At 38.3% G+C, this 25,400-nt stretch overlaps 1 protein-coding gene across 4 annotated transcripts in view; it reads left to right on the forward strand.

The window, feature by feature from the left end:
- NEBL (nebulette) overlaps positions 1 to 25,400 on the forward strand; it is a 336,315-nt gene that overhangs the window by 231,714 nt on the left and 79,201 nt on the right. For 2 of the 4 annotated variants that reach the window (XM_045787423.2, XM_087857636.1), the window contains exons 3-7: positions 2,852 to 2,956; positions 4,622 to 4,732; positions 10,269 to 10,379; positions 19,070 to 19,171; positions 20,182 to 20,283. The exons of the other annotated variants lie outside the window; for them this stretch is intronic. In XM_045787423.2, coding sequence (XP_045643379.2) covers positions 2,852 to 2,956; positions 4,622 to 4,732; positions 10,269 to 10,379; positions 19,070 to 19,171; positions 20,182 to 20,283 — 531 coding nt within the window. The remainder of the gene's footprint in view (positions 1 to 2,851; positions 2,957 to 4,621; positions 4,733 to 10,268; positions 10,380 to 19,069; positions 19,172 to 20,181; positions 20,284 to 25,400) is intronic. 4 annotated transcript variants of the gene reach the window in all.

Consider the following 25,400-nt stretch of genomic DNA (forward strand, 5'->3'; position numbering starts at 1 on the left):
AAAAGGAAATATCCTCAGACGTTTCTACATCTGTCATTGAAGTTCAGCCAGTAGCTAATGTCATACCAAGTGAAAGAGACCAGGCTAAGAGGAGAAAGCATCACTGAACTGATTTAACTCTAATTGTAGTTGAGACATGGTGGGATCAATGGTGGTGGTCAGAGCAGCGGTAAATATTTGGGGTATCTTACTGTGTATTAAGGCATCAACTTTGCCCACTTTTTTTTTTTCTTTTCTCAATTAGAAAGTAACTAGGATAGTATCTTGGTTATGAGTGCAGATGGCCCCCAGTGACAGGAAGACCCTAGCACAGACACAACATATAGGTGGGATTTTCACATAATGAAGCGTGGAGGTAAGAGGTCCAGTGTTGGTGCAGTGCATGTTCTCAGGCTCTCAGGTTCCTCTCCTTCTGTGTTGTCATCCTTAGTATGGTGACTTTCCTCCCTGTGATGACCTCATTGTGGCTGCATCCCTGTATCTGGGGAATGGAAAAGGTGGAGGGGCAAAGTGTCAAAGGGCTGTGTCGGCAAGTCTTTCCCCTTTGCACCAGAAACACCAGGAACACTGCTGGGAAGACTTCTACAAATGTCCTGTGGCCAGAGCTGGGCACCGGGGGTGGGGGTGGGGAGGGCAGTCACTGGCCAAGGGGAAGGAGCAAACTGTGCCTGACTTAGAACAATTCATCCTCTGGGTCTGGGCAGGGGTCTGGCTATGCTCCTAAATACATTTGGGTTCTGTTATTGGGCAAGAAGGGGGTCGCATAGGCAGTCTATCCCAATAGATGGGGCCACGGCTGTGTTAGGAAGTGGCTGTCTATTTAGTGATTTTATTTCACCTAAGATGTTGTGTCCCTCATCGGTGTAGTTCCCGTCCATTTGTCTTTTTCTATTATCCTGGTATAGGAAGGCTAACACTAAGTGGCATTCTTTATATAAAAATGTAAGATCATTTGCTTATCATCACTCAAGTTGTAAAATTCATTAGCAATACAATAGGACTGACAATAAGCAAATTACACGTGTGTGTGTACGTGTGTGTGTGTGTGTGTGTGTGTGTCTTTTAAACAAAGGAAGGACTGGAGACCCCTCTTAAGACTGAGCTATTTGCCTGCACAGTGAAGGAACTAAATACTTCATCATTATCCTGTGCTCTCGCCCTGAACATTCTGCTCAGGTCAGAGCTTATCGGGGGCCCATGGCCATCGCACATACCACTGCAGTCAAGAATGTGACTGGGAGGGGGAGAAGATGGTGGCAAAAGATAAAAATAATGAGCCAAACTTAAGCCTAATGATAGGTTATTTTCTCTCACACTTAATTATATAACGGGGATACTTTTTTTTTTTCTCCTTATGATCAAAATAGCCTACTATTTATCATACTGCCATTAACGGTTTAATTACTAGTGACTGAGGAGGGTGATTTGCAGAGCCCTAAAATTATGGCTAATCTCTGAGAAGAAAAAAAAAAGTAATTTAGTGCTCAGATAAGATAAATATGTTCCAATGTTGATTTCATGAATAAAGCAAATGTTTAATGTGGTCGACGTCTAATACCTAAGAGTCACAGCAGTGAGATATGGTATTTTGCAATAATTTTGCTTATAATTTATCTGGTCATACCTTAGGTCGAATTATGCCCCTCAAATCAGGTTTACACGTGGTAAAATCTCTAGGTAGTATTAGTGTTGCAATATCGTGTTAGTCATGTCCTTTAAGAACCAGGTATATCGTCAACTAAACTTCACTTTTAGGTTATAATTAGGGAGACCGTGTAATTTATCATCTGAACGGGGACATTTTTTTTCAGCGTATTTACAGCATTGGGTAGATAAACATGACTTTATTACAGGGTGATATAAATTTTAGCAAATTACCTTCATCCTCTCAACTAGTCATAAATTTTGCCTCACCAGTTTTCAGATTGAGTGGCAATTACCACGAGAGTGGGCTTACATTTTAGGGCCTTGTCCATAGTTCCTGACTTCAGCACATGTGTTCATGCAGGGTCTCCCCCCAGAGTAACAATTCTGGCCTCTCCTCGAGGGGGAAAGGTGTAATTCCTTTTACTACTGAGTTTGAGAGAAGAAATGAGCATGCTCAGCTCAGCCTCTCTGGACTTTCTCTTGTGCATTTGCCTACCCATAGCATTCTGGAATGATCTCCTCTACCAGGTGGCAAGCTTTCAGGGCAGATTCTGCTCTTGTTGGGGGAGGGGAGGCAGATAGGGAGGCCTATGGTTGCTCCTAAGTTGGGTAAGTTTCATTTGAGCAGAATTAATTAGTATAAAGGAAGCTCATCGTGGCTGTAGTTTGAGCCCCTTCCTCTAATCCCAGCATGTATAGGTAATGATGCTAACAGTAATCTCCACTTGTTTGATTTCTGCCTCTACTTCTTAATTGGTTCCATCTGTCCTGATGGCTACTTGTCTTGAACTTAGAGGTAGGCAGCTATATTTTTGTTTGATTGTAGGCTTAATTGTTCAGTCAGTGGCTTGAAAGTAACAATAAACTGGGACACTTGTCGAATGAAATGAGAGTGTTGGATAATTATGCTGAGCAAGCTGGGCAGACAGGACCCATAGTCAGTGTGCGTCCGCCCACGTGATCCTTGATGATAACAGGACTCTTACTTATCTAAAGAACAGTCTTTCCCCCCCCCCCTGTGTCTCAACCCCTTTGCGGTTCTGTGCTAGATATCCATTTATTTGATTTCGCTGGTTTTGAGCATAATTCCTCATTTTATTTACTTCAGAAAACAGACTTCCACAAGTAATTCTTCTGTTCAAAAAGGGTGCATTAAAATTGTGTTTCTTCTTTCTCATCTTCTGTAAATTATTCTCTCTTTTAGATTCATTATAAAGAAGAGCATAAAAAGTCTAAGGACAAGTGTACATTCGTGACTGACACTCCCATGCTAAACCATGTAAAAAATATTAGTGCTTTCATTTCTGAGGTAAGGCATAAAAACAAGCAAAATGGTTTGCATTTTCATATTCTATTTATGTAGATAAAAGTCTGTGCATTAAAATTGGAGAGGAATATCTTTGAGAGCACCACTGAGTGTTGGTAATATCTACGTAATTATGTAACCCTGTGCACAATGTCAATTAATTCTATGGTTGATATGTTTTATTATATATGTCTATATTTCGACTCCAACTCTTTCATATTTATATAGAATTACTCTTGAAAAGAGATGTTTTATTTGATAAGTAGGAAGTACTGGAAAAGAGGTTTTAGAAATTCCATTATTTTATTTCCTAATAGGTATATTAGATATAAATTGTTGAATATCATTTTGAAAATAAGCAAAATTTACCAGCTGATTCTATAAAACATGATATCTTTGGTAAGTAATTTTAGATCAATTTAAACTATTTTGAGAAGGATCAGTTCAACAGAGACCCTTATTATGAAACCACAGAGAAACGCACTGCATTCATTTCCCAGCTGAAAAATCATATAGTCTCTATCTGGGAGCATTTCAAACTGCAGATTAGACTGCATTATAAAGCACCATGTTAACAGCGATTTCTGTGGGGAGGCATTTCTGTAGCCTGTGACTAGGTCACTTAGGAGAGATAAATTTGAGAAGAGGATGAGTAAAACAGTATTGTAAACGACTAACCTCTTGTGTTCCATAAGTTACGTTGGAAAAAGGTCAACATGATATTCTCAGGATTGCTTTCGCTGACATGAAAACGTTTGGAAGAAAACTGGCAAATTTTCTCTTCTTGAGTACCCACATCCAAAGAGTTGTGAGAACACAAAGATTACACAGGGTCTATGCTCAATAAATTCACACTCACATCTAGTTCTGAGTGGGGGTAACATCAAAGTGTGGAAAAACGTGGTTTTGTTTTATTGGTTTTCGTTGGCTGTTATTTCTCCTGTACAAAAACTCTCTTGATGTTTCTCATTTCTAATTGATTCTTTTTCCTGAAGGAGTTAACTGCAGAGCAAAAAAAAAAAAAAAAAAAGGAAGTAGGTAATCTGTTGTGTTACTTTCAACCTAATCTCTCTAAGAGAGATGGTGAAGGAGAGTTTCTATTTATTAGTAATGAACTTTGGGGATCACTTCGAGACAATGCAGATTGGAGGTGGGAAGGCACAGAAACAGCAAAGAGGCACCCTCCCCGCCTCCCCCCCCCCCCCCCCCCCCCCCCGCCCCTGCAGTTGTGGTGGAAGGAGGTTAAAAACATTTGCATAAAGGAGCTCTGTCCTTTGCAGTCAAGTTCTAGACATTACATTCTACCAGCTTGTATTTTCTGGAACAATTCAAATGTCTCATTTTTCTCAGGTTTTTCTTTGCTGATCAAACACCCGAAACTCTCCATATAGACAAACAGATTTACTTTTAGAAACATGCATGGGTTGAAATAGAAGAGTAGCTATTATTTTCTTGAGCACCTCATTTTAAAGCTTTTTCTGTAATAAATTGGACTTGTCTCTTTTCAGAATATATTCTTCACTCTAGTATCTAAGGTTAAAATGGTCTTCAGGTTTTTGAATTAATTCTGTTTCTGACGAAAGTTTTCTTTTATTCTCTGTCAATATTCACAGTAAAAAAAAGTAATGCTTATTAATTTTTTTTTTCTGTTTTTTTTCCCCGCTCTAGGCAAAATACAAAGGTACCATTAAGGCGAACCTCTCCAATTCTCTTTATAAGCAGATGCCAGCCACAATTGATAGTGTCTTTGCAAGAGAAGTTACTCAGCTTCAGAGTGAGGTGTGGTTTTCCTAAATTGTTATATAACTATATAAATAAAAATTTAACCACATACAATTAGCATCTTAAAACATATTAATATTTAAAAAATATATTTAAACATAGCAAAAAGGTTGTTTCTTGGGTATTACATATTGGATGAAAATTGGAAGCAGCTGATTCATGGGTTGTTGGTAGTCACTGGTGGGTCACAGAAAATGAAAAGGACAGGCAAATTTGTTAGTCACGTGATGCCGTTTTCCCTAATTCTAGTGACAATTATTAATAGAACAAATTTTAATCTTATTAGGATAGCTTACTTAGATTAAAATCTGACAGCCAATATTAAACCTGTCTCTGATTTAGCATGTGATCTGTAAGTGGAGAACGTTCTTATTCAAAGTCCCATAAAGAGTTAATGGTTAAATTCAGGATCCACAGGTCTGTGCTTCCTCAGTTAGGCAGGAGTTTCCTGAGTTTCCTTTTCTGTGGATTATGGATTTCATTTGTAGTATCTCAGGTGGCGGTGGCCATTATAGTGATTACAAGTTGCAGACGAACTCAAGAACAGTCATCTTGTGAGCTCATTTTGAATTCAGAAGAGTAATTTTCCTCTTTTGTACATTAGACATAAGGGATACATAGTACATTTAATTTGTTGTATTTCTTAAAACAGAATTTCAAAATAGACTATTTCACCTCTTTCTTAAGTTGTTATTTTGTTTTCTCCATAGCACAGTTTTTTTTTTTTTTTAACTTTATGAATTTGCTACTCGGCTTCCTAAGTGATATAAGAGCAGGGACTTCTGTGTCTTGTTCTCTGCTCTACCCCCAAGCTTAGAACAGTCCTTGGCACACAGGGGGATAGTCAGTAAATACTGGTAAAATGGATTTTGTTGAATTCGTTGATTCCCTTTATAAGGAAATGTTTCCTTTTATGTAGTTTGTATTCTCCATGCTACATTTTAGGTTAAAAATCATAATGAACACATAGAAATGCTTACTATGTGTCAGGTGCTGATCTATACGTTTCACATATATTTATATCATTTAATCCCCGTAAGTACTCTGTGAGATAGCCCCATATCAGCGATGTGGAAACTGAAGCACAGAGGAGTCAAGGAACTTGCCTGAGATCACACAGCCAATAAATGGCAGAGTCAACGCATGAACATGGATAGCCTGGCTTCAGAGTCTGGGTTCTTAACCACACTCTGTATCACCTCTTTCTTACCATTTCCACCACTCTTCTTCTTATTAAACAAGTTGACTTCTTCCTTCAGAATCTTTTTAGTTTTAAGTAGAGGATACCTAAGTAATTTTAAAATAGTCTGAAGATAAAGTACTCTTGAAAAAAACTGTGCATTGTTACCCTTTGCAGAACATCTGTAAGTACTTTATTATTACAAATTTAAATGTCCTCTGTGTACTCATCTTGGCAGTAAGCTAATCTCAGCTGTGCAACATGAGGCTAAAAATATATGATATCAGAGTTTTGCATGGCTGACCATGACTAATATGTCCCCCCCCTTTTTTTTCTCACAACATCTGGTCACCTTGCCACTTGCTGATAATGTACAGACTACTTTATAAAGCAAATAAGTATAACCCAACACTTGATATGTGACAAACAACAGTTATACAAGAAAGAAAGAATAGTCTCTTATTTTTATACTTGGGAAGGTAACCTTGTCAGATATTTACATCCTCATTGCTGTGCTAAGTGCCCAACTTTACTCACCTTCTTATGGCAGAAACAGAACGATAGTACATGAACACGTGCAACGGAGGACTTAGTGTGCGAGATGATCCATACAGTATATTGTGGAGTCTATCCTTTCCCCCCAGAGTAAGTTGTCACTTACGTTGTTAGCATGGGTTATGCTATAATGGAGTGTGCCCCCTGGGAAAGACAGGTGTGTGCTCCCAGCACTGCCCACTGCTGTAATTAGTCACCGAACTAGTTAGTAAGGAAACACCTGGATTCTGAATAAAGTATCTAGTTCAATGGAATAATGTAATGTAATAACATTTCTTGAGGTTTGCATAAATCAATTTTATTGTTGCTAAAATTGTAGTTCTTAGAGCTTGCCTGGTAAGAAGACTAGCAAGAAAGTAAAACTATTTGACAGTGTCTGAGAAAACTAAACAACTAACTTTTTACCGTGTCCAAATCATATCAGATTTGCGGTAACCTAAATTAGAGTAGTAGACACATTCTGGAATTTCAAGGTGGTCTGGGTTCTAATGAAAAGTCTCCTAGATTGAGGACCCTGGGTCAAAATGTTACGTTCAAATCAATTTGCAAACATTCTCAGATGCTTAAATCCAAACTAGAATGATAATGTGAAGTGAGCTAGATTAATCCTCCTTATAGACAATGACTGAGGAGAAGTCGTTTTAAAAGAGAGAGGGAGGTGGAGATTTTAGGATGCCGTTTTATGAGCTATTCCCCATTAACAATTTTATAAACAAAGACCACAAAGAAAATTTCTGGGAATGGATGGGCCATGCCACGAAATGGTGAGATCCGTCTCACCAGGGCTCCTTCAGGCAGAGGCTAAATCATCTAGCACAGAAGTAATACAGGCTACTCAGGACTCAGGAGGTGTTCGACAGCCTATGTTTTTATCTGTAGTGGCTCCAGGGTCCTGCTTCAGGAGCTCTAGAGGAGTCCATGCTGTGGGACTAGCAGTGCAGTTACCCATATGGTAGTTATAAAATATCCTGAAGTTGGAAATGTATATAGACCTTAGGTATATATATGATACAACAATATACTAGGCTATCCAATATACAAGATAAACATATAAACTACTTTTAGAAACATATTTATATGTAAATATATAAGACTATGGCAAGTGTCCTCCACTAGTTAGGTATCCGGTAGCAAAGCGACCTTGATTGCTACACAATGACGACAAGTCCTAAGAAATCAAATTTATCAGAAAATTTATTAGCTTGACATAATTTTCCATTAGCTGTTTTAAGGATGAAAATTAATATGATAAATTAAAGTTCAGCTGCCTCCAATTTGACGTAATCTTAATTCTAAAGTGGTACTTCGTTGCAGCTATAAATGAAATGACTTTTAATGCCACAAGTAGAAAATTACGCAGCCTTTTAAAGAAAGAGTGCTTTTTAAAATTGTGCTTGATGACTCACCATTTCTGTGATAACCTCCTAAATGATCAGCGTTGCTTATGTTTATAAAGCCACAAGTCATACAAACTAAACCAGGCACCCAGGAGAAAGGAGCAAGGTACACGCTATCTCCTTTTATTTAAGAAGAAGGAACAAATCTGACGAAGGTTTCTTCTTGGCTTAATAGATCTGGTCACTCATTAAACTCCTCCACCTTTCCCCGAGAAAGTTATAATACAGAATGTAATGGAACTGACATAATGGTTTTTGCCGACTTAAATGGAGGTCCTTAATGGGTTTCCTGTTTAATGTAACTAATTGGTGAAAATGTAAAGATATGTTCATGAGAATTAGATATCCTGATGGATTGTATCAATGGATAGACTCTAATAAGATGAGCGATCCCTGGAATAACATGGGGGTGCTGCGTGTGAGTCCTGATAATTGACTACATATGCAGGATTGGATGTGAGAACAGAGTGGGGCAGAACTGAACAAGGCTTAAGGATACTTGGTGACAGAAATCTCAATGTAGTTATCAGAAGGAAAACACTGTGATCTATGGATACATGAATAATATTGGATAGCACAGAAGAGATCATAACCCCCACTAAATTAATTGGACGGTTCTAATTAGGAGAGGTCAGACCACATCTAGAACATTCTGGGCATCTTAAGAAAGAGTGGATTAATTGGAAATTGTGCAGAGGAGGGCAATTAGGGGTATAGGGGCTCAGGACCTTACTCCGTGCAGATGGTCTGGAGGAATGGGAGTTACTGACATCTGGAGTTGCATCCGGTGAACTAGAGTCTTCCTACCTGGCTGCCAGGGGAAGACACACCAGGGCTTCCTTAAGGCAGGAGCTTTGTGTCACAGCTTCCACGATTTAGAGACTGTGACACCCCAGCGTGAGTTCCATTTCAGCAAACGTTTTCAAGAAGAAGTTGGTGGGGGAGCCAGACAGGAGATTTAAATATTGATAGTTACAAGAGATGGTTTTCTTTCTTTATGGTGAGATGCGATGATTTTATTTTTAAAAATGAGTTTTGTAAATATCATCTTAATCCTCTAGGCAAGTATATTATCTAAGTTAAACAAATGGTTAATACTGTTTATTAAAACCCACGAGGGGTTTAAGTTCATGAGAATATTTAGTAAACTCATTTATTCATTCATTCGCTAAGCATTTATTGCATTTCTATTCTCTGTCATTGAGTATGAGAGGCACAGGATATTAAAAGATGTGTGAGAAGAGATAGGCGTAGCTCTCAAGGAGCTAGTATTGGTAAAAAGTTTTTCCTTAAGTTGAACTGTTATTCTTTTCTGTTAAAAATTAGATCTTATTTTGTTCTTGTGAATACTCTTCTAGTTTTTCTCTTTAAATTGACTCTGTTCTCCTGCGTCGAGTTATTCTAACTCCATTTAATACCTTTTTATTATAAAACTTTTAATATCTATTTAAAATTAATTTTAAAATAATTTATTCTTTCATTCATTCCTGTTTTTATTTTTATTCATTCATTCATTGAGCAAATATTTATTGATTCTTACTTTGTGCCAGGCACTATTTTGGGTTCTGAGCAATCACCAAGCTAGATAGTTATGTTCTTGTGAGGGAAGACAGAAAATAAGTAATTCTACAAAAATAAAACAAAAGTAATTGAAAATTGTGAAGGAAATACATAGGATAATGGAACAGGCTGAGAGTAAAAGGGATAATTTCTTTGCTGTCTTCTGAATCTTCTTTTTTCTCTCTTGTTGAATTTGTTACTTCTACTATTGAAGTAATCATTCGCACGCCTTCTTTCCATCCCAGGAGGGAACAAATTGAAATGGTAGCAATGGATGACATTGGCATGATGCTCATTTCCCTTACAGAGAATAGGTCTTGACATATCTCAGAAATCTGCCTGCATGTCTTATTTTCTCCCAAAGGTTGAAGCATTCAGTGAGGTTTATGTTATATTACAGCTGTGCCTATGGAAAGTAATAACAATTAATTAAAAAATGAAAAATTCACCTTTAAATGTCTGGTCATTTCCCCCACTTTGTCGGTTGCTTTCTCAAGATTTAAAACTCGGACATTTATGACCCTAAAAGCTCATAGATTTGGAAGGTTTCCCAAAACCGTAGCTGAGATTTAAGTTAGTTGAATATGAGTAGGGATTTCAGCATGCATAGGGTCGAGGACTTTTGAAATTAACAGGAAAGAGTCAAAATTAGGAGTCTAACCTGAAACACTGAGTATATAACCTAAAGCACTGAGTATATTCTCTTGTTATAGAGGCTTAGGCAAATAGGACCATCAGTGGTGGGATTCAAATACACAAACTCCTAGCAAAACACTGAAATTTAACAGGTAAGAAGGTAGTATACCCCTGAAGAAACTAACAATGATTTGTGTTTTTAAAGGTTGCCTATAAGCAGAAACACGATGCTGCCAAAGGATTCTCAGATTATGCCCACATGAAGGAACCACCTGACATCAAACATGCCATGGAGGTCAATAAACACCAGAGTAATGTAAGGATGCCATCCCTCATGATTTTCTGAGAAATTGTGGTTACCCACGTCAGGGCTAATGGATATGTGGTGGAAATTTACATATTACAACTCTCCTATTCAAAACGACTTTACAATTCCTTTTTTTTTTTTTTTTTTAAATCTCTCAGTGTTCAGTCATAAATTCATCTGAATTATTCTATCAAAAGTCATTAAAACCTTGTGGAATGCCTTTAAAATGTCAGGTCCTTGCAGATATTGGCAATTCTGCTTTGGACCTGTTGGATTAGTGGCATTTCCTAGAGTGCCGTTGACTTGATGATGAAGTGCCTGCAGTTGCCAGTCGAGGATTGTAGAAGAACTGGGAGAAAGGGCACCAGAAATCCCTGGCCTGGGGAAGAGTCACTTACAAAGGCTAGTGAGATTGTCCCCCACTACCGTTTCTTTTGGAATGCAAATGCAGAGCAAATGGTCAAACTCAAGACCCATGGAGAACACGAAAGCAGTTAATGCCAAATGGCTGGCTTAGCAGAAGAAACCAGGGGAGAGGAAATGAGCCCATAGAAAATGAATTCTTTCAAAAGCTTTAAGTTAGCAGATTATAAAGTTGTAAGTTAGCAATTGCACCAAAACTTCCATGTGTTTGCTCGATGACCACCACTACCCTAGCGGCCTAGAAGAATAATTTCTGGCTGAAATTTCAGTGGAAGCTTATTTGTCTCCCCATTAGGAGTTCTTTGCTCTCTAGGAGGAATGTAGGAAATGTTCGTTAGGTTCTTTATGGGCCAGAATCAGTTCAGATAAAGATGTCTGCCTTAATTGGGTCAAGAAACTCCCTTTCTTTGGAAAGTACCTGAAACATCTTCGTCCTCTCCCATGGGCTCTGTCCCACCACTTAGCTCCTTTACTGAATGGTGCTTTGATGACTCTGGGTCCCCAGGGCCTCGGCTGGGCAGGATCTCTTTCCAGGATGGCAACAGTTATCTGGTGTTAAATTGCAATCCATCAATGCTTAAGTAAAAACGGAGTGAGGTTTTACATTTTAACTCCAATGTGTAAACATATGCCAGGACCAAGACAATTTCCCAAGATGGTTTAACCTTGATGAGAGAGGAGAATGCTACACGTCTGTAATTAACAGCAAGGCCATTTTAAGGGGATGCTTCGTAAGAACGGTTTGCTTACAGAACGACGGTCATAACCATAATAACTACCACTTAGCTAGCTCTGCTGTGCAGCGGGAACTCCGCCAAGACTCCGACTGTTTCCAACTCTCACAAAATCCCTGTACTGAGTCCCATTCTGTAGATGAAGAAGATGAGACGAAAGAGTCAAACTCCTAGTTCCACACTTTCTGTTAGGCCTTGCTACCTCCCTTTTAAGGAGGTCGAGATTTTAAATGAAATTTTTTAAATGTGGGATGAAATAGGTTATCATCAGAATTTAGATCAACAGATTCAAGGCGCTGCAGGAAAGAAGGCGTCGGTGGTGGTCCAGGAGGGGCCGGAGCGCGTTACACAGACCCTCGGGGGGCTGCTTCCAACTCTATAATTCAATGAAATTCAAATACGGAAGTTCCTTATCATAGAACTGGGGTTATTATTTTAACTCTGCCTTTTCTTTTAAAAGGTCTTTGATTGAGGGATTGAGGGAATAGAGTATAAAGGCCTTTTCTCTTCCATTCAATACTGTGTACTTATGGGAGAAGGATGTATTTACTTACACTCCTCTGCCTACTCGGCTCGACCTTCACATGCAAAGTTTGTACATATAATAGGATTTAGAAAGTGTTTAAGACTATTTACTCAGATTTAAAGTGAGAATGATATTTGTATTCTACCTGTGAAGTAGTTGACATTCCCCTAGAGTCAAGGCACTTAGAATAATACATTTGTTGTCCCTACAATATGAAATTTAAACACAGGTCTTGAAAGCCACAGGAAAGCAAGTACCTCTCCTGGTTTGTAGGTGAAACTAGTACATCTTCACAAAAGATGAAACTCTGCCTCCCACAAAACTTCAGCGCGGTGAAACCCATTTGCAGAGAATCTACTAGTAAAATTATCTTTTGGTAATGTGGGATGTCCCTTTACATGATGCCTCTAGATGAGCTGATTTATCTTAGAAGAAAATGTGCTGTCACGTGTACCTCTGATTTGCCTGGAAACAATGCATCTTTGCTTACCTTTTTATTTTATGTTTCTACCAAGAGCAAGTCAGCTTCCCGATATCTGTTAGAGAACCAAGAAACTGGGCCAACTGCAGATTAAACCTTTTAATTTCTGCCTCTTTTCAGCTCAGACTTTTATTAGAAGATTTATCAGTGGGCCAAATGGCATGTTTTTCCTTTCAGAACCGTTCTCTTCCTCATGCCTTTAGAGGCGTGAATAGGCAGAAGAGGATGGGGAGAGGACTTCTGGGAGGGCCAACTGAATTCTCACCTCTGTGTAACTGAGAGTTTCAAGAGGAAGACTGTTCTAGGGGCAATAGTCTCTTCTGTCCCCCCACCTCCCACCCAGTTCAGTGAGCATGGAACAGGGGTGAAAATCATTTATCCAAATACCCTCCACTGTAGCATATGGTAGAAAAGAAATTTAGAGTCAGACCACATGTTGCCTGGATGATCTTGGACAAGTTACCTAATACCTCCACATCTCAGTGTTCCCATCTCTAAAGTGGGGCAGTGATATCTACCTCACTGGGCTCTCGTGAGTATTAAATGAGATGGGTTATATAAAGGGCTTTGCAGAAGAGCAGCTCCACAAAATATGAGTCCTCTTTGGTCCCCCGCCAATTACAAAGGGTGATTTGAGAGGTTAGGATGATTTCATAGTCAATTTGAAAATAATTAACAGAGCTTAGATTGAGAAAAGGGCCAACTCCATATGAACTTTATATTAAGAAGCATTTAGGTCAGAAGGGCATGTTCAAATGATCCCGAACCCATATAACTACTTATCTTGTTGATACTATAATCAAGAAATGATTAAAAACAGCCAATCTAAATCCTTTTGTATCTTAAGGGATGCCAAATTCTTCTAATGTAATCAGAGAAACTGGAGATAATCTATCCTGTTCCTTTCCCCTAAAGATGGGCTCAAAATGAAAACCCCAGTAACATTATTAGTTCTCATCAATCTTATCAGAGACATGAAACCCAATCGTTCTGAAAGAAGTCAAACAAATTTTGAACTGCCATCTTAAGTTTTGTAAGTAATGTGCTCTGTATAGACTTGTGATGAAATTGGAGTGGTAAACTCTTCCAAAACACCATATTGGTCATCAATTCAACGTGTATTAGAAGGAAGTATTCAGCAGGAGACATAAGAGACTTAATGTTCCTTTCAAGAATGATATATATATTTTCTTAATGGTAATCAAAACTTATCAGGAGATAAAATTTCTTTTCCATCAGAAAGTGAAAAAGCTTAGAGATAAATCAGTAAAATGATACTAGAGAGGCAGTCATGGTTCCGTGTGGTTCCCCAATGTGACTTTATAATAACAGCACTTTGGGAGTTAGTATTCAAATAGAGACGTGAGTGTTTTGCTCATCTCTGAGACAGAATAGTTAGTAATACCCATTCTGCCTTCTTTACAAGATTGTGGTGGTGGTAAAATTAACTCATGAATAAGAAAACTTCTATCAACTCTAAAATGCTTTTTGTACATAGTGACCACAATAATAATGAGAAAGATGCCACTCTGTATTTTACTCCATCTTTTAGGAGATCGAAAACTTGTCTGCCTTCTGATGAATATCAGATCTTACATTTACCTGTATATAAAAGGTTTACATTCTCTCATAAAAATAATACTTACAATTTAGTCGTTGGCTCATTTTTTACATACAGGATGCCCAGACAGAAATAAGCTTGAGACTGAGTTTTTAGTCCATATGCCTATGTGAGATACCTGGGGGCTTCTCTAATGCTGGAGTTTAGAATAAAAGTATATCTTGGGAATGACTGCACGAGTGCTTTGAGGTTATAATTAAATACAGGCCACGCTACTCCCTTCTGTTCTGCAAATGTAAGCTGTAAATCCCCTCTAGTCTCTTCTCACCAAGAATCACGTTAACCTTCATCAGAGTAGCAAAAGGAATGATGGTTCTGGGCCAGTTGGGTTTGATTTCTTTAAGTCTGCTCATCAGCCCTAATTCCCCCACAGGTGTCTGTCTGGGGCTGCCATCCTGGCTGTCCGCTCACCTCTCAAACTTGGCATCTCCAAGGATCTAAATCTGAGTCTCTCATCGGCCAAGCCTGACTCAGAACAGTACAAGGAAAGGGATTCTGGATAACTAGTTCCAGTCCTGGGAGGGAATGTTGAGGAAGCCAGGTTGGATCCAGACAATGCAGCACGACAAGGGTGGATGAGGATTTAATGCATTCCTGCATGTAAAGTGCTCAGAACAATGCCTGGCATGTTGGACCCTTTGCACAAATGTAAAAAAATGCAAAGATGTTCTATGCAATGAACGAATCGTTCAGTACTACATCAAAAACTAATGATGTATGTTGGCTAACTGAACGTGATAAAGCAAAAGATGCAGATTATAGGGAACAAGCTGAGATTAAAAGACAATAAAACAATGAAAATACAAACTGAGGGACAAAGTGAACATGGTGAGACAAGGAAGAAATTCAAAAACAAATTTGATAGAATTAATATCTTTATTGGAGGCAATGAAGAACAGATTTGACTCTGCAGAAAAACCTGAAACGGAGACTGTGTTAATCGGGAGGTCCTAGGTTTAACAACAAACTCCATCACAAGCTAGCTAAGTAAAACATGAGAATTTATTGGTTTATGTAATTGGAAATTCAAGCTACCTTTAGGTGTAACTGGGTCCAGAGGCTCAAGTGTCACTGGGACTCTTCCTCTCTCCCATCTCATGACTTTGCTTTCAGACACACTGTCTCGGTGGTCTCAAGATGACAGCTGGTGTTTCCAAAATTAAATCATCCCTAGAGCCGCTAATCCCAGAGGGAAGGGCAGCAGCTCTTTTTCCCCCTCTAGCCTCAGATCCATCAGTGACTCTGGGCACCCCTCCCCCCCACCGCCTGGTTTTGTGTCTGCTCTCTTATTGATCATGGTTTCTAAAAGGATGAGATGTCTGATGGGACACCCCTGTCATCCAGAAGATGGGCTGCCCTGGACAGCCCCACCAAATCACATGGAGTAAGGGAGGGGCAGTTTCCAAATGAAAAACCCCAGGCTGATACATAAATTACACATGTCCATTACAAAGGCATAACTTAGGAAAATGACTCAGCTACATGGAAAAGGGCCAGAAAAGAAATTTAGTGGGGGAAAAAAAAGGAGGAAGAGATCAAGCATGTAGGGTAATAATTTCAGCTGTTCCTGAGGAAGAAACCACAGTCTTTACAGATAAGATTGTATATTGTTATATGTTATTAAAAAGAAAAAGCAGTTTATGTTGGATACAAGATCAAGGTATAAGGAAATGATTATCATATGATAATTACTTTATTGCCATGTGTGAGACCTCTAGAAGGAAATGATGAAACTTCATTGAAAGGTATAATACAAAGTTTAAAGAAGTGGGGAAATACACCTTCTTCTCTTTGGAACAAACTGAAATAGTATTGAGAGATTTTGTAGGTTGAGTGCAATGCCCACTAAAGTTAACTATTTGTTTCCTCTGCAGAACTAACTAGAATTATTCTAATGTTCATTAACGAGAATAAATAGTTAAAAATTAAGGAAAATTTTGAAATAGAAGGGCAGTAGACAGAACTTGGTCTAAGGGATGTAAATCCTTATAGTGAGTGATACTTTCAAGAAATGTGTGAGCGAGGCAGTGAATGTTAAGTCCTTAATATGCTACCTGGTCCATAGTAAGTGGTTGAAAGTGGAGATTATTATTGATTGATATTATTATTTCTCCTCTTCCCCCTTCTCCTTCTCTTCTCTCTTCTCCTTTGTCCTCCCTCTTCCCATCTCCCTCCTCCTGCTGTTTCCTTCCATGCTCTGAGGATGCAGTAAGGAACAAAACATTAAATAAAATGAGGTAAAATCAATCATTGACCCTCAAGCTTGCACCCAAACACCATCTTGTCATGAGAAGACAGCCTGAAGAATGGAAGCCAGTCCCTTGTTCCAATACAGTTAGCACTTAGGGGTTGAATTTGTTCAGGAAATAGGAAAAAAGCCATATATGTTCTTTGACCTTCCACTGCCACACCTCTTTTCGGCCATGTACTGTTTTTATTCTTCCTGGGTTCTGACAGACTGCAGAACGGAGCAAAGACATATTGTAGGCATCTGAGAAATGTCAGGCGAGCTCTCCTCAGACCCAGGTTAGGAGGAGGAAGCCTCTCCGGCAGCCATGTTGCCGCAGCGCCAAGTTCAGACATCCTTGCAGACTGTGAAAACCAGGAGCCTACCGCCCTGTGCCTCTCCATGTAAAGCCCCGTTCCTGTGGGATGTCCCCACGCAGTGGTGTTCTGGAAGATCTGACTAGTGACTGGGCTCCCGTGCTGTTCTCCTGTGTGGCTCTGTGGTGTCCGCTTGTTTGAATTTGCAGCTCTTGTCAATCTTAATATTTGTTTTGAGTCACATATGCCGGCCTCTAATTTGCAATTTACATGGATGATGGGGCCCTATTCAGCGTCCTGCTCCTGCCGCCTTTGTGCCCCTCACCTCTCTTCATGCAGTCATTAGGCTGAGCAGCATATAATTACATAACCCATACAAAGCTTAGATTTCTGGAAGTCTGCAGCTCTTCAAAAAGTAAGGGTTTCCATTTTTATCCTCATTCTTTTCTAAACAAAAAGACATTACCCCCCTGTGGTTTCTGTATGAATGCCGTAACTTAGAAACAGTTAGTCTTGTAGGTGGGTAGTAATTTTGGTTTGTTTTTACCTGAGAATCGGTTTTTCTTTACACAGCTTGTGTTTAACTGAGTGTAGGCGTAGGTGGATTGGCCATCATTGGTGCGTGAGCCTGTTGTTATTTGAAGCCAATGAAATTGGCTTAATTTTAAATCCCTAAAGATTTTTAAATTCACCCAACAATACAACTCAGTTTCCAGCCCATTTTCATGTTTCTTTTGCTACCTGTGTGCACAAAACTTACCTGAATCACTTGTGAAGGTGAAGCCTATGAAAGCAGAAATATGTAAGAAAACAGATGTTCTTGCCAAAATTATGTTAATTCTATTGAAGTTGTGTTCACTTGTTAGACAGATTCATGATTATAAACACTGTTTAAAAAATAGTCTTGGTGGTGAGGCAAATGCAAACCCTTAGAAGAGTAAATAGAAATGTATATAAATATTTCTTTGAAATAAAATAATATAATGCGTAGGGAGCCTCTCATTTCTTATACCTGATGTGTTTTTGAAAGAAGTAAGAAAGTATAATTTTTTTTTGACTTGGCAAGATTAAAAGGAAAATAACAAGATACATTGATATTACCTAGAACACTGGCTCATATTGATCAACAGGGGAATTTGTTAAAATGCAGGTTCTTGAACCCCATTTACCGAGATTCTGTTAACGTAGGTTTGGGGATGGGCCCCAGGAATCTAATTCTTGAATAAGTACGTTAGATGATGCCATTGTAGAAAGTTTACAGGCAACATTAGAAATATTTGTTTTGTACAAATACAATTAGCTGTGCATTTTGTATGGGTGTTCAGCTCTACATTTCTGTGTTCTACCTTTCTTTGCCTTGAAAAAATGAAGGTGGGTCTTAAAAATGACCATTGCTGCCCCCTTTGCATTAGAACTTTAAAGAACTAATGTAATGGGCAAATTGACCAGCCTCTGGTGATATTGCCAAATAGAATTACATCTGGAAAATAGATAAATACTCCTCATGACTGACCTCAGGAAGTAGAGAAATGGACAGACTGGTGAGGTGTTGACCGTGGGACATTATACCAGTTCTCATCTGGTCTCCCTTCCTTTGTCAGTTGAGTTAATCTAAATAACCACCATCCTTTAAAGTACACTTGGTAAAATTTACATGTATTTTTCTCTTTAAATGTCTATTTTCCACATTTCAGTTTGATTGTATCTCGTGTACATTCCGAGAATGAATGTTCCTTAATGTCATTGCTTTTATTTTTGGAGGCTCAAGTCATTGCGATGATATTTGCTAGGTAATAAAAATATCAGTACACATGACTAGACTTGCCAGACATGGGCATTTTAAGAGTCCGGTCGGAAAAAGAAGAGAGAGCTGGAGAGGAGCAACTTCACGCACACTCGCCCCATGAAGTGGTTTTCTACACTCATGTGCTGGGCTTATCCTGAATCCAGTGGGGATCGAGACTGTGTGATGGGCAAGTTAAAGCCTTTGATGAGGATATTCTGTATGTGAATATGTACATACACACTTACACGTGATGACATGCTTTTCAGGTGATAATTCTGTAAGAATTCTGTAATATTCTGTAAGATTGGTTTTGTGCCGGAATCTCGGGCTCACATTTTTTAGGTTGTATGAATCCAGTTCATATGTGATAATGCTAGTGAGACTTAGGTATGGTAGAAAAAATAAGGTATTTATTCAAATAAATGTTGTGCATAAAAAAATTAAAAAAAAATTTGTGGTTGGTGGGTTCTCTAAGATAATTATGGCAAGGATAAATGATGGTATGGACATTAGGATTGGTAGTTCTATAACATTACTAATTTCTTCTTTTTCTTTCTTTCAATCAAAACTGTCTCTTTGATCAGATTTCTTATAGAAAAGATGTGCAGGACACCCACACGTATAGTGCGGATCTCAACAGACCAGACATCAAGATGGCAACACAGATCTCCAAGATCATAAGCAATGTAATCTCTCTTTCTTATCTTGAGCAGAAGTGATTTCTTATTCTTTCAGGAGACAACACATGGCTTTAGGTAGTTGAATGGTTAATTTAATTAGTGAAATTAATCAATCTGAATTAATGACATCTCAAGTTTTTTATCTGAATTATCCATTTGACTATGTAAGTTATTGAGGTATATGCAGAAACTACTCAAAGTTGCCTTGACTGCGGCTACTGCTGCCATACTTTTAGAGAAGTGAGTGTTCTGTGGGCGTGAGGTAACATTCAGATGTCTTAGCCTGAAAACCAACTTTGTCAGTCACCTGATCCCATATTATCGCTCATCTTAGCCTGTCCCAAAGACTTGACCTTGTTCCCATTGTGTTACTGTTAATTGTGCAGATTGTTTTTTTGCCACCTTTTACCCTTGTACATTTTCTACACATTTTGGCTGTTTTCTTACCTTCTCCAAGATATCCTTCTTGGTTAATACCATTTTACTTAAGCATAACTTGCACCCTGATTAAAAATGATGCCTTCACACAAACCAAATGTTTGAATAACATAGACTATACTTACTTAAAAATTAATAACTATTTACAAATTTTACTTTATGTTAACCAAACAGGGTTAGATCAGTTCCTAAGATGAAACGAGCCATACAAGCTATCTGTATATAGAAAGCATGGTCTCAATTATCCAGAAATTTCTCCTAATTTTTTTCAGGGTTTATACATAAGTACAATGATGATGACAGGATACATAGACTCAAATTTAGTAATTATTTTACTACAAAAAAAGATACATAGACTCAAATTTAGTAATTATTTTACTACAAAAAAAGTTGAATTTATTTAAATAACCACACTAAGTTAACTTCTGCTCTACCAGTCAGCATTTTAGTGTTTGGTAAATTGTAAAGAATGTTTTTCTGTAGACTGAGTGTCTATTATATTTTGTTTCAGCTAAAGTTAATATAATTCTTCATTGGAAAGTAGAAATAATTAACGTTCTCTTATTTATTCATTTTAGGCAGAATACAAGAAAGGGCAAGGAGTAATGAATAAAGAGCCTGCTGTAATTGGAAGACCAGATTTTGAACATGCTGTGGAAGCTTCTAAACTTTCTAGTCAAGTAAGACTACAGTGATGATTCCAGAATGATTTTATTCGGAGATTTTGTTTCTAGTGGCACAGGAAACTATTTCATTTTGGATAATACCTTTAATTGCAAGAATATGCAAAGATAATGTTTCTGAAACCGTTTCAGATACGATTGCAATAATTACAAATTTCAGTAAGAGATAAAATGAGTCCAATTTTAAGTGCAAAACGAAGTTTTCTTTTCTCCCAGCTCAAAGTCTAACCTTTTTCAATGAGGTTAGATATGTTGTCACATTTCCTAGGATTTCTAGAATTCAGCAATTATGATATCAATTAGATTAGATTAGATCAATAATTAGATTGCTGTCTATCTATACACACATACACACAGTTTTTAACTAGGTAATAAAATATCAATTTTCATATGCTCTAGTTTAATCAGAAAATAAGAAAGAGGTGATGCAAATGAAAAGTTTGAATTCTTATGGAAGAACATCAAACAAGATCTGAAAAAGTCTGAAGACACGTCATGTTTTTGGCTGAATGTCTCGGTAGATAAAAATTGTGATTCTCCCCAAATTAATATACAAATGTCATGCAATTTCAATTACAAGCCAATAGATTTTTTTAAGTATATGGATATCTATTCAAACTCTAAGACATATGAAATCATATGATCTTAGAGTTTGAATAGATAGGAAATGCCTGAGAAGAGCCTTTAAAAGTATGAAAATGAAGACCAGTGAAGGAGAACTTAAGTTATGGGTTACCATAACATAATATAAAACCACTGAAATTAAATCAATATGGGATTAGTACAGTAAGAGATAAAATAATCAGTAGGATAGAATAGGGAATCCTGAAATAGATTCCAATATGTATAAGAATTTAATATATGATGAAAGTGTTAGTTCAAGTCAGTGGGAAAAAAGTTATATTAGTTCATAAATGGTGCTGACATAACTGTCCATCCATCAAAGTAAAAATAAAATTGGACCTGAATCTTAACCTATATACAAAATGAATTCCAGATGGATTAGAGATGTGAGTATAAACAATAAAATAATTTTAAAATCTTAGAAGAGAACCCAGGAGAATGTATATACCACGTAGGGATGCCAGAGTTGGTCTTAAAAAGACCAGAGATCCAGAAGCTATAAAAAGGATAGTTTGGTTACCTGACCATAGAATTAAAACTCTTTCAATGGAAAATGGTAATATTGGCCAAGTTAATAATAATAGTACCAAAAGCAACTTTTATACAGTTATGGTGTTTTCAACTTTGAAAATATGCCTTCCTCAAGTTGCAAAAGTTGGATGACATTTCAAAATGGAGAGGTGTAAATGAGGAAAACTATAAAATTGGACTGGAGAATATGAAATGACATCTGAACCAATGAGAAGGTCAACTGTGCTATAGCTTGGAAGTCTCAAAAGTCAATACCATAGAACTGCAAACTCTTCCAAAATTAATTTTAAAAATTCCATGCAAGGGGCAGCTGGCTGGTTCAATCGGTAGAGCATGCAACTCTTGATCTCGGGGTCATGAGTTTGAGCCCCACTTTGAGAGTAGAATTTTCCTAAAAAAATAAATCAAAAATTAAAAATTTTTTTCTAAAAAAAAAAAATTCAATGCGATTCCAACTAGAATCCAAACAGACTTTTTAAATATTTTGAATCAAATTAAATGTTTGAATAAATTAAGTAAATTGAATTGTCTATGGAGAAGGGAGTGTCTGAGGAAGGCTTCAAAATGTAGAAAGAAGAGCAGCAGCCTTCAAATATTTGGAAAAACACTTGTAATGCAAATGATGAGAACATTTTCATATCTAGAATATACAAAAGTTCTTTAATAGTGAAAAGAAAAAGACTTCAACAGCCTTATAGAAAAGCGAGTAGAGGAGATGATTAACAGTTACAGAAGAGTGTAAATAGTCAATACACATTTTAAAAGATGCTCAAATGTATTAGTAGAAAGAGAAATGCCAGGAGAGCATTTATACCTGTCATGTCCTGTGAGTGCGGAGAAGGACATCAGGGAGGGTCGTGTAGTTGGAAGGGCTTGGTGTAATAGGTAGATTTGAGCTAAGGTGGACTGAAAGAGAGAGAAAAGTCTGCTCAGGGGAGGACCCCAAAGAAAGGTTGGGGATGTGCAGGACAGAGAAGAGGAGTCTGACAGACAGCAGAGGCTCCCGGCAAGGAGAGGAGAATCATAAACACACATGGAAATCTGGGAGGAGTTGAGAGGCTGTGATGATGGTAAATGGGTCAGTGTTGCATTCATTCGGAACACGGGCCATATTTACAGAGCGGAATAGGTTAATGTGTTCTATAAAAGAAAAGGTGAAGAAGAAAAAGTGATTTCAAATGTAATAATCAGGAGCGTTGTCGAGTTGAATTCAGAAAAGGGTCCCCAGTACTACTTCTTTTTTTTTTTTTTAAGATTTTATTTATTTATTCGACAGAGATAGAGACAGCCAGCGAGAGAAGGGAACATAAGCAGAGGGAGTGGGAGAGGAAGAAGCAGGCTCATAGCAGAGGAGCCTGATGTGGGGCTCGATCCCATAACGCGGGGATCACGCCCTGAGCCGAAGGCAGACGCTTAACCGCTGTGCCACCCAGGCGCCCCCCAGTACTACTTCTCACTATTTTAACTACAGTCCCTCAAGTACCCTCCACTTTTAGGTAGGAAATGGATTGTCACAGAAAATTTTGAGCAGAGAAGCATTGTGAAGAAGATACTATTTAAGGAAGGTTAGCTTGGCAGCACCGTGCAGGAGACAAGGCGTCATGAAAGGTGAGCGGCCCGGAGGCCAGCTGGGAGGCTACCAACACATGGGGTGCTCAGAACCTGGGCCAACTTGCTGGTCGTGGGGTGAAAATGAGCCAAGAGGGTAGACGAGAGACCCTGAATGTCAGCGTACCTCATAGTCATTGTCTTATGATGTATAAGGCGCTTTCACTTACAAAACAACTTCATGACTCAGAAGGTTGTAGATGCGCTAAGAGCCTGGGGACATGTTTCCGTCCAGGGTCCGAGATGGGCAGCGGCTCCTGGGGCCCTTCTCATTCCAAATAACACTTGTTGAAGAGGCGGGGCGTAGTAGGGCACGTTCGGCAACTCTGCTTCAGCCCTTTCTGGGGACAAAGACTTCCCATCAATTGTATAGGAGAAGCCACAGATTCTAGAAAAACAATACGGTTTGGTTGAGAGGTTAGGAAAATAGGCTCCAGACACGACTGCCTGAGCTAAACTCCTAATTCTGTGTCTTGCTAGTTGAGTGACCTTGGGCAATCTCTCCGTCTAAGGCTGCCTCATCTGTGAAATGGGAATGACTGCAATACCTGCTTCTCAGGCTTGTTGTCAGGGTTAAAATGCTGCCTGGCCCCCAGAAACACTATATAACTTCACAAGAATAATTTAACTGCCGATATTCAGAATAGATTTCCACTCTGCGTTTTTATGAGAATTCACGCACAGATTGAAGCAGGAATAGACTCTGGCCTTTAGATTCCAGTCTGAAATTCATTCCTTCATGATCTTATTTGAGAGTTCTTTTTTTTTTTTTAAAGATTTTTTTTATTTATTTGACAGAGATAGAGACAGCCAGCGAGAGAGGGAACACAAGCAGGGAGAGTGGGAGAGAAGAAGCAGGCTCATAGCGGAGGAGCCTGATGTGGGGCTCGATCCCAGAACGCCGGGATCACGCCCTGAGCCGAAGGCAGACGCTTAACCGCTTTGCCACCCAGGCACCCCTTATTTGAGAGTTCTTAGCAGAAAATTTTGGTATTTGAGCTTTTATTTTGGTATTTCAAATTCAGTCACCAAAAATCCTACCATTTGCTCCTATCTCGGTTTTTAGACAGGTTAAAAAAAAATCCAAATCCTTTAGCGACTGAACCATCAGATACCTAAGCAGGTTGTAATTTGCGAGTTACATTATATCTGTCATCTTTGTTTTCTCCATGACATGCTTGTTGCTCTCATAGTGTAGAAACTCATCAGAAGAAAGGAATGGGCAGATGAATATTTAGGACTTCTGGGATGAACTTGATGTGTTCCATTTGTGTTTTCATGTGTATGAACTAGAGACAAGGGCAGAAAGTATGGTTTATTATTTTCATTGGCAACTCCGAAGATCACATACATATTCTCTTGCTCCTAACCTAATGTCAGATTGTGAATACAGGAGTGCTCAAAGGCAAAGAAATACTGAGAAGGGAAGTGACTTCGGAATGGCAAGGAGCAGGGGGCCTGGGGGCAGGTGCAGGAAGGAGAGAGCAGACGGTGGGGTGGCAGGAGCACTGTGTGAGGGAGGGGGCAGTGAGGAGGCGGTGCTCGAGGTTTGTGGTGCTAAGAGCTGCCGAGAAGGAGAAAGCAAGGGGTAGAATTCTCCCAATTTACCAGTAAATTATGCTCTGTGGGATGAAACCCAGAAAAGGTAGTGGAAACACAAAACCCTTCCTGTACAATAGCTTTGCCCCCCTAGTTGTAAAGTTTCCCTGTTTAAACTTAGAAGGCACATACAATTATGGTCAAGTAATTAAGAGAAAATAAGTAAAAAAAATTAAAGTGAAATCTCATGTGTCAAGCTAATGAGATTGGTGTATTTACAAGTATCTTAAATATTAGTGGAGTAACTGTTGAAGCCACCATCTTAAAAAATTCTTCTAAGAGCAGTTAATTTGTTAATATATTCATATATCATTTTAATTTATTACTGGAAATTTATCTACGTGATGAATGAAATTCTTTTAGTTTTATAACATCAAGGAAACTTTTGTGTTTATAATAACTAGTGTTTGTTCTAAAATTGCATGTGATGTATTGATAAGAATGGGTTTGAAACATAAAAAGTGCATTTTAGATTGCCATTAAAATTTAATTATAAATATTATCCTCAGATTGAATGGGGATGTTAACTGGTTTGGAGAATCTCCCATTTCCCTTCCTGGCAAGCACTCTCCCAACGAACCTCTTTACACCCAAGTATTGGCTTCAAGGTCATGTATTTGAGTTGCCAATTTAAATTGTATTTCTCTCTCTCCTTTATTCTCAGTTCTTTTTCTTTATTGTTCTTAACACCATTTGTATTAGTCACATATTTATATATGTGTGTGTATTTTTTTTTAAAGATTTTATTTATT

This window comes from Ursus americanus, chromosome 31 (assembly GCF_024610735.1).
Source record: "Ursus americanus isolate L20-20 chromosome 31, mUrsAme1.1.p, whole genome shotgun sequence".
Classification (NCBI taxonomy): domain Eukaryota; kingdom Metazoa; phylum Chordata; class Mammalia; order Carnivora; family Ursidae; genus Ursus; species Ursus americanus.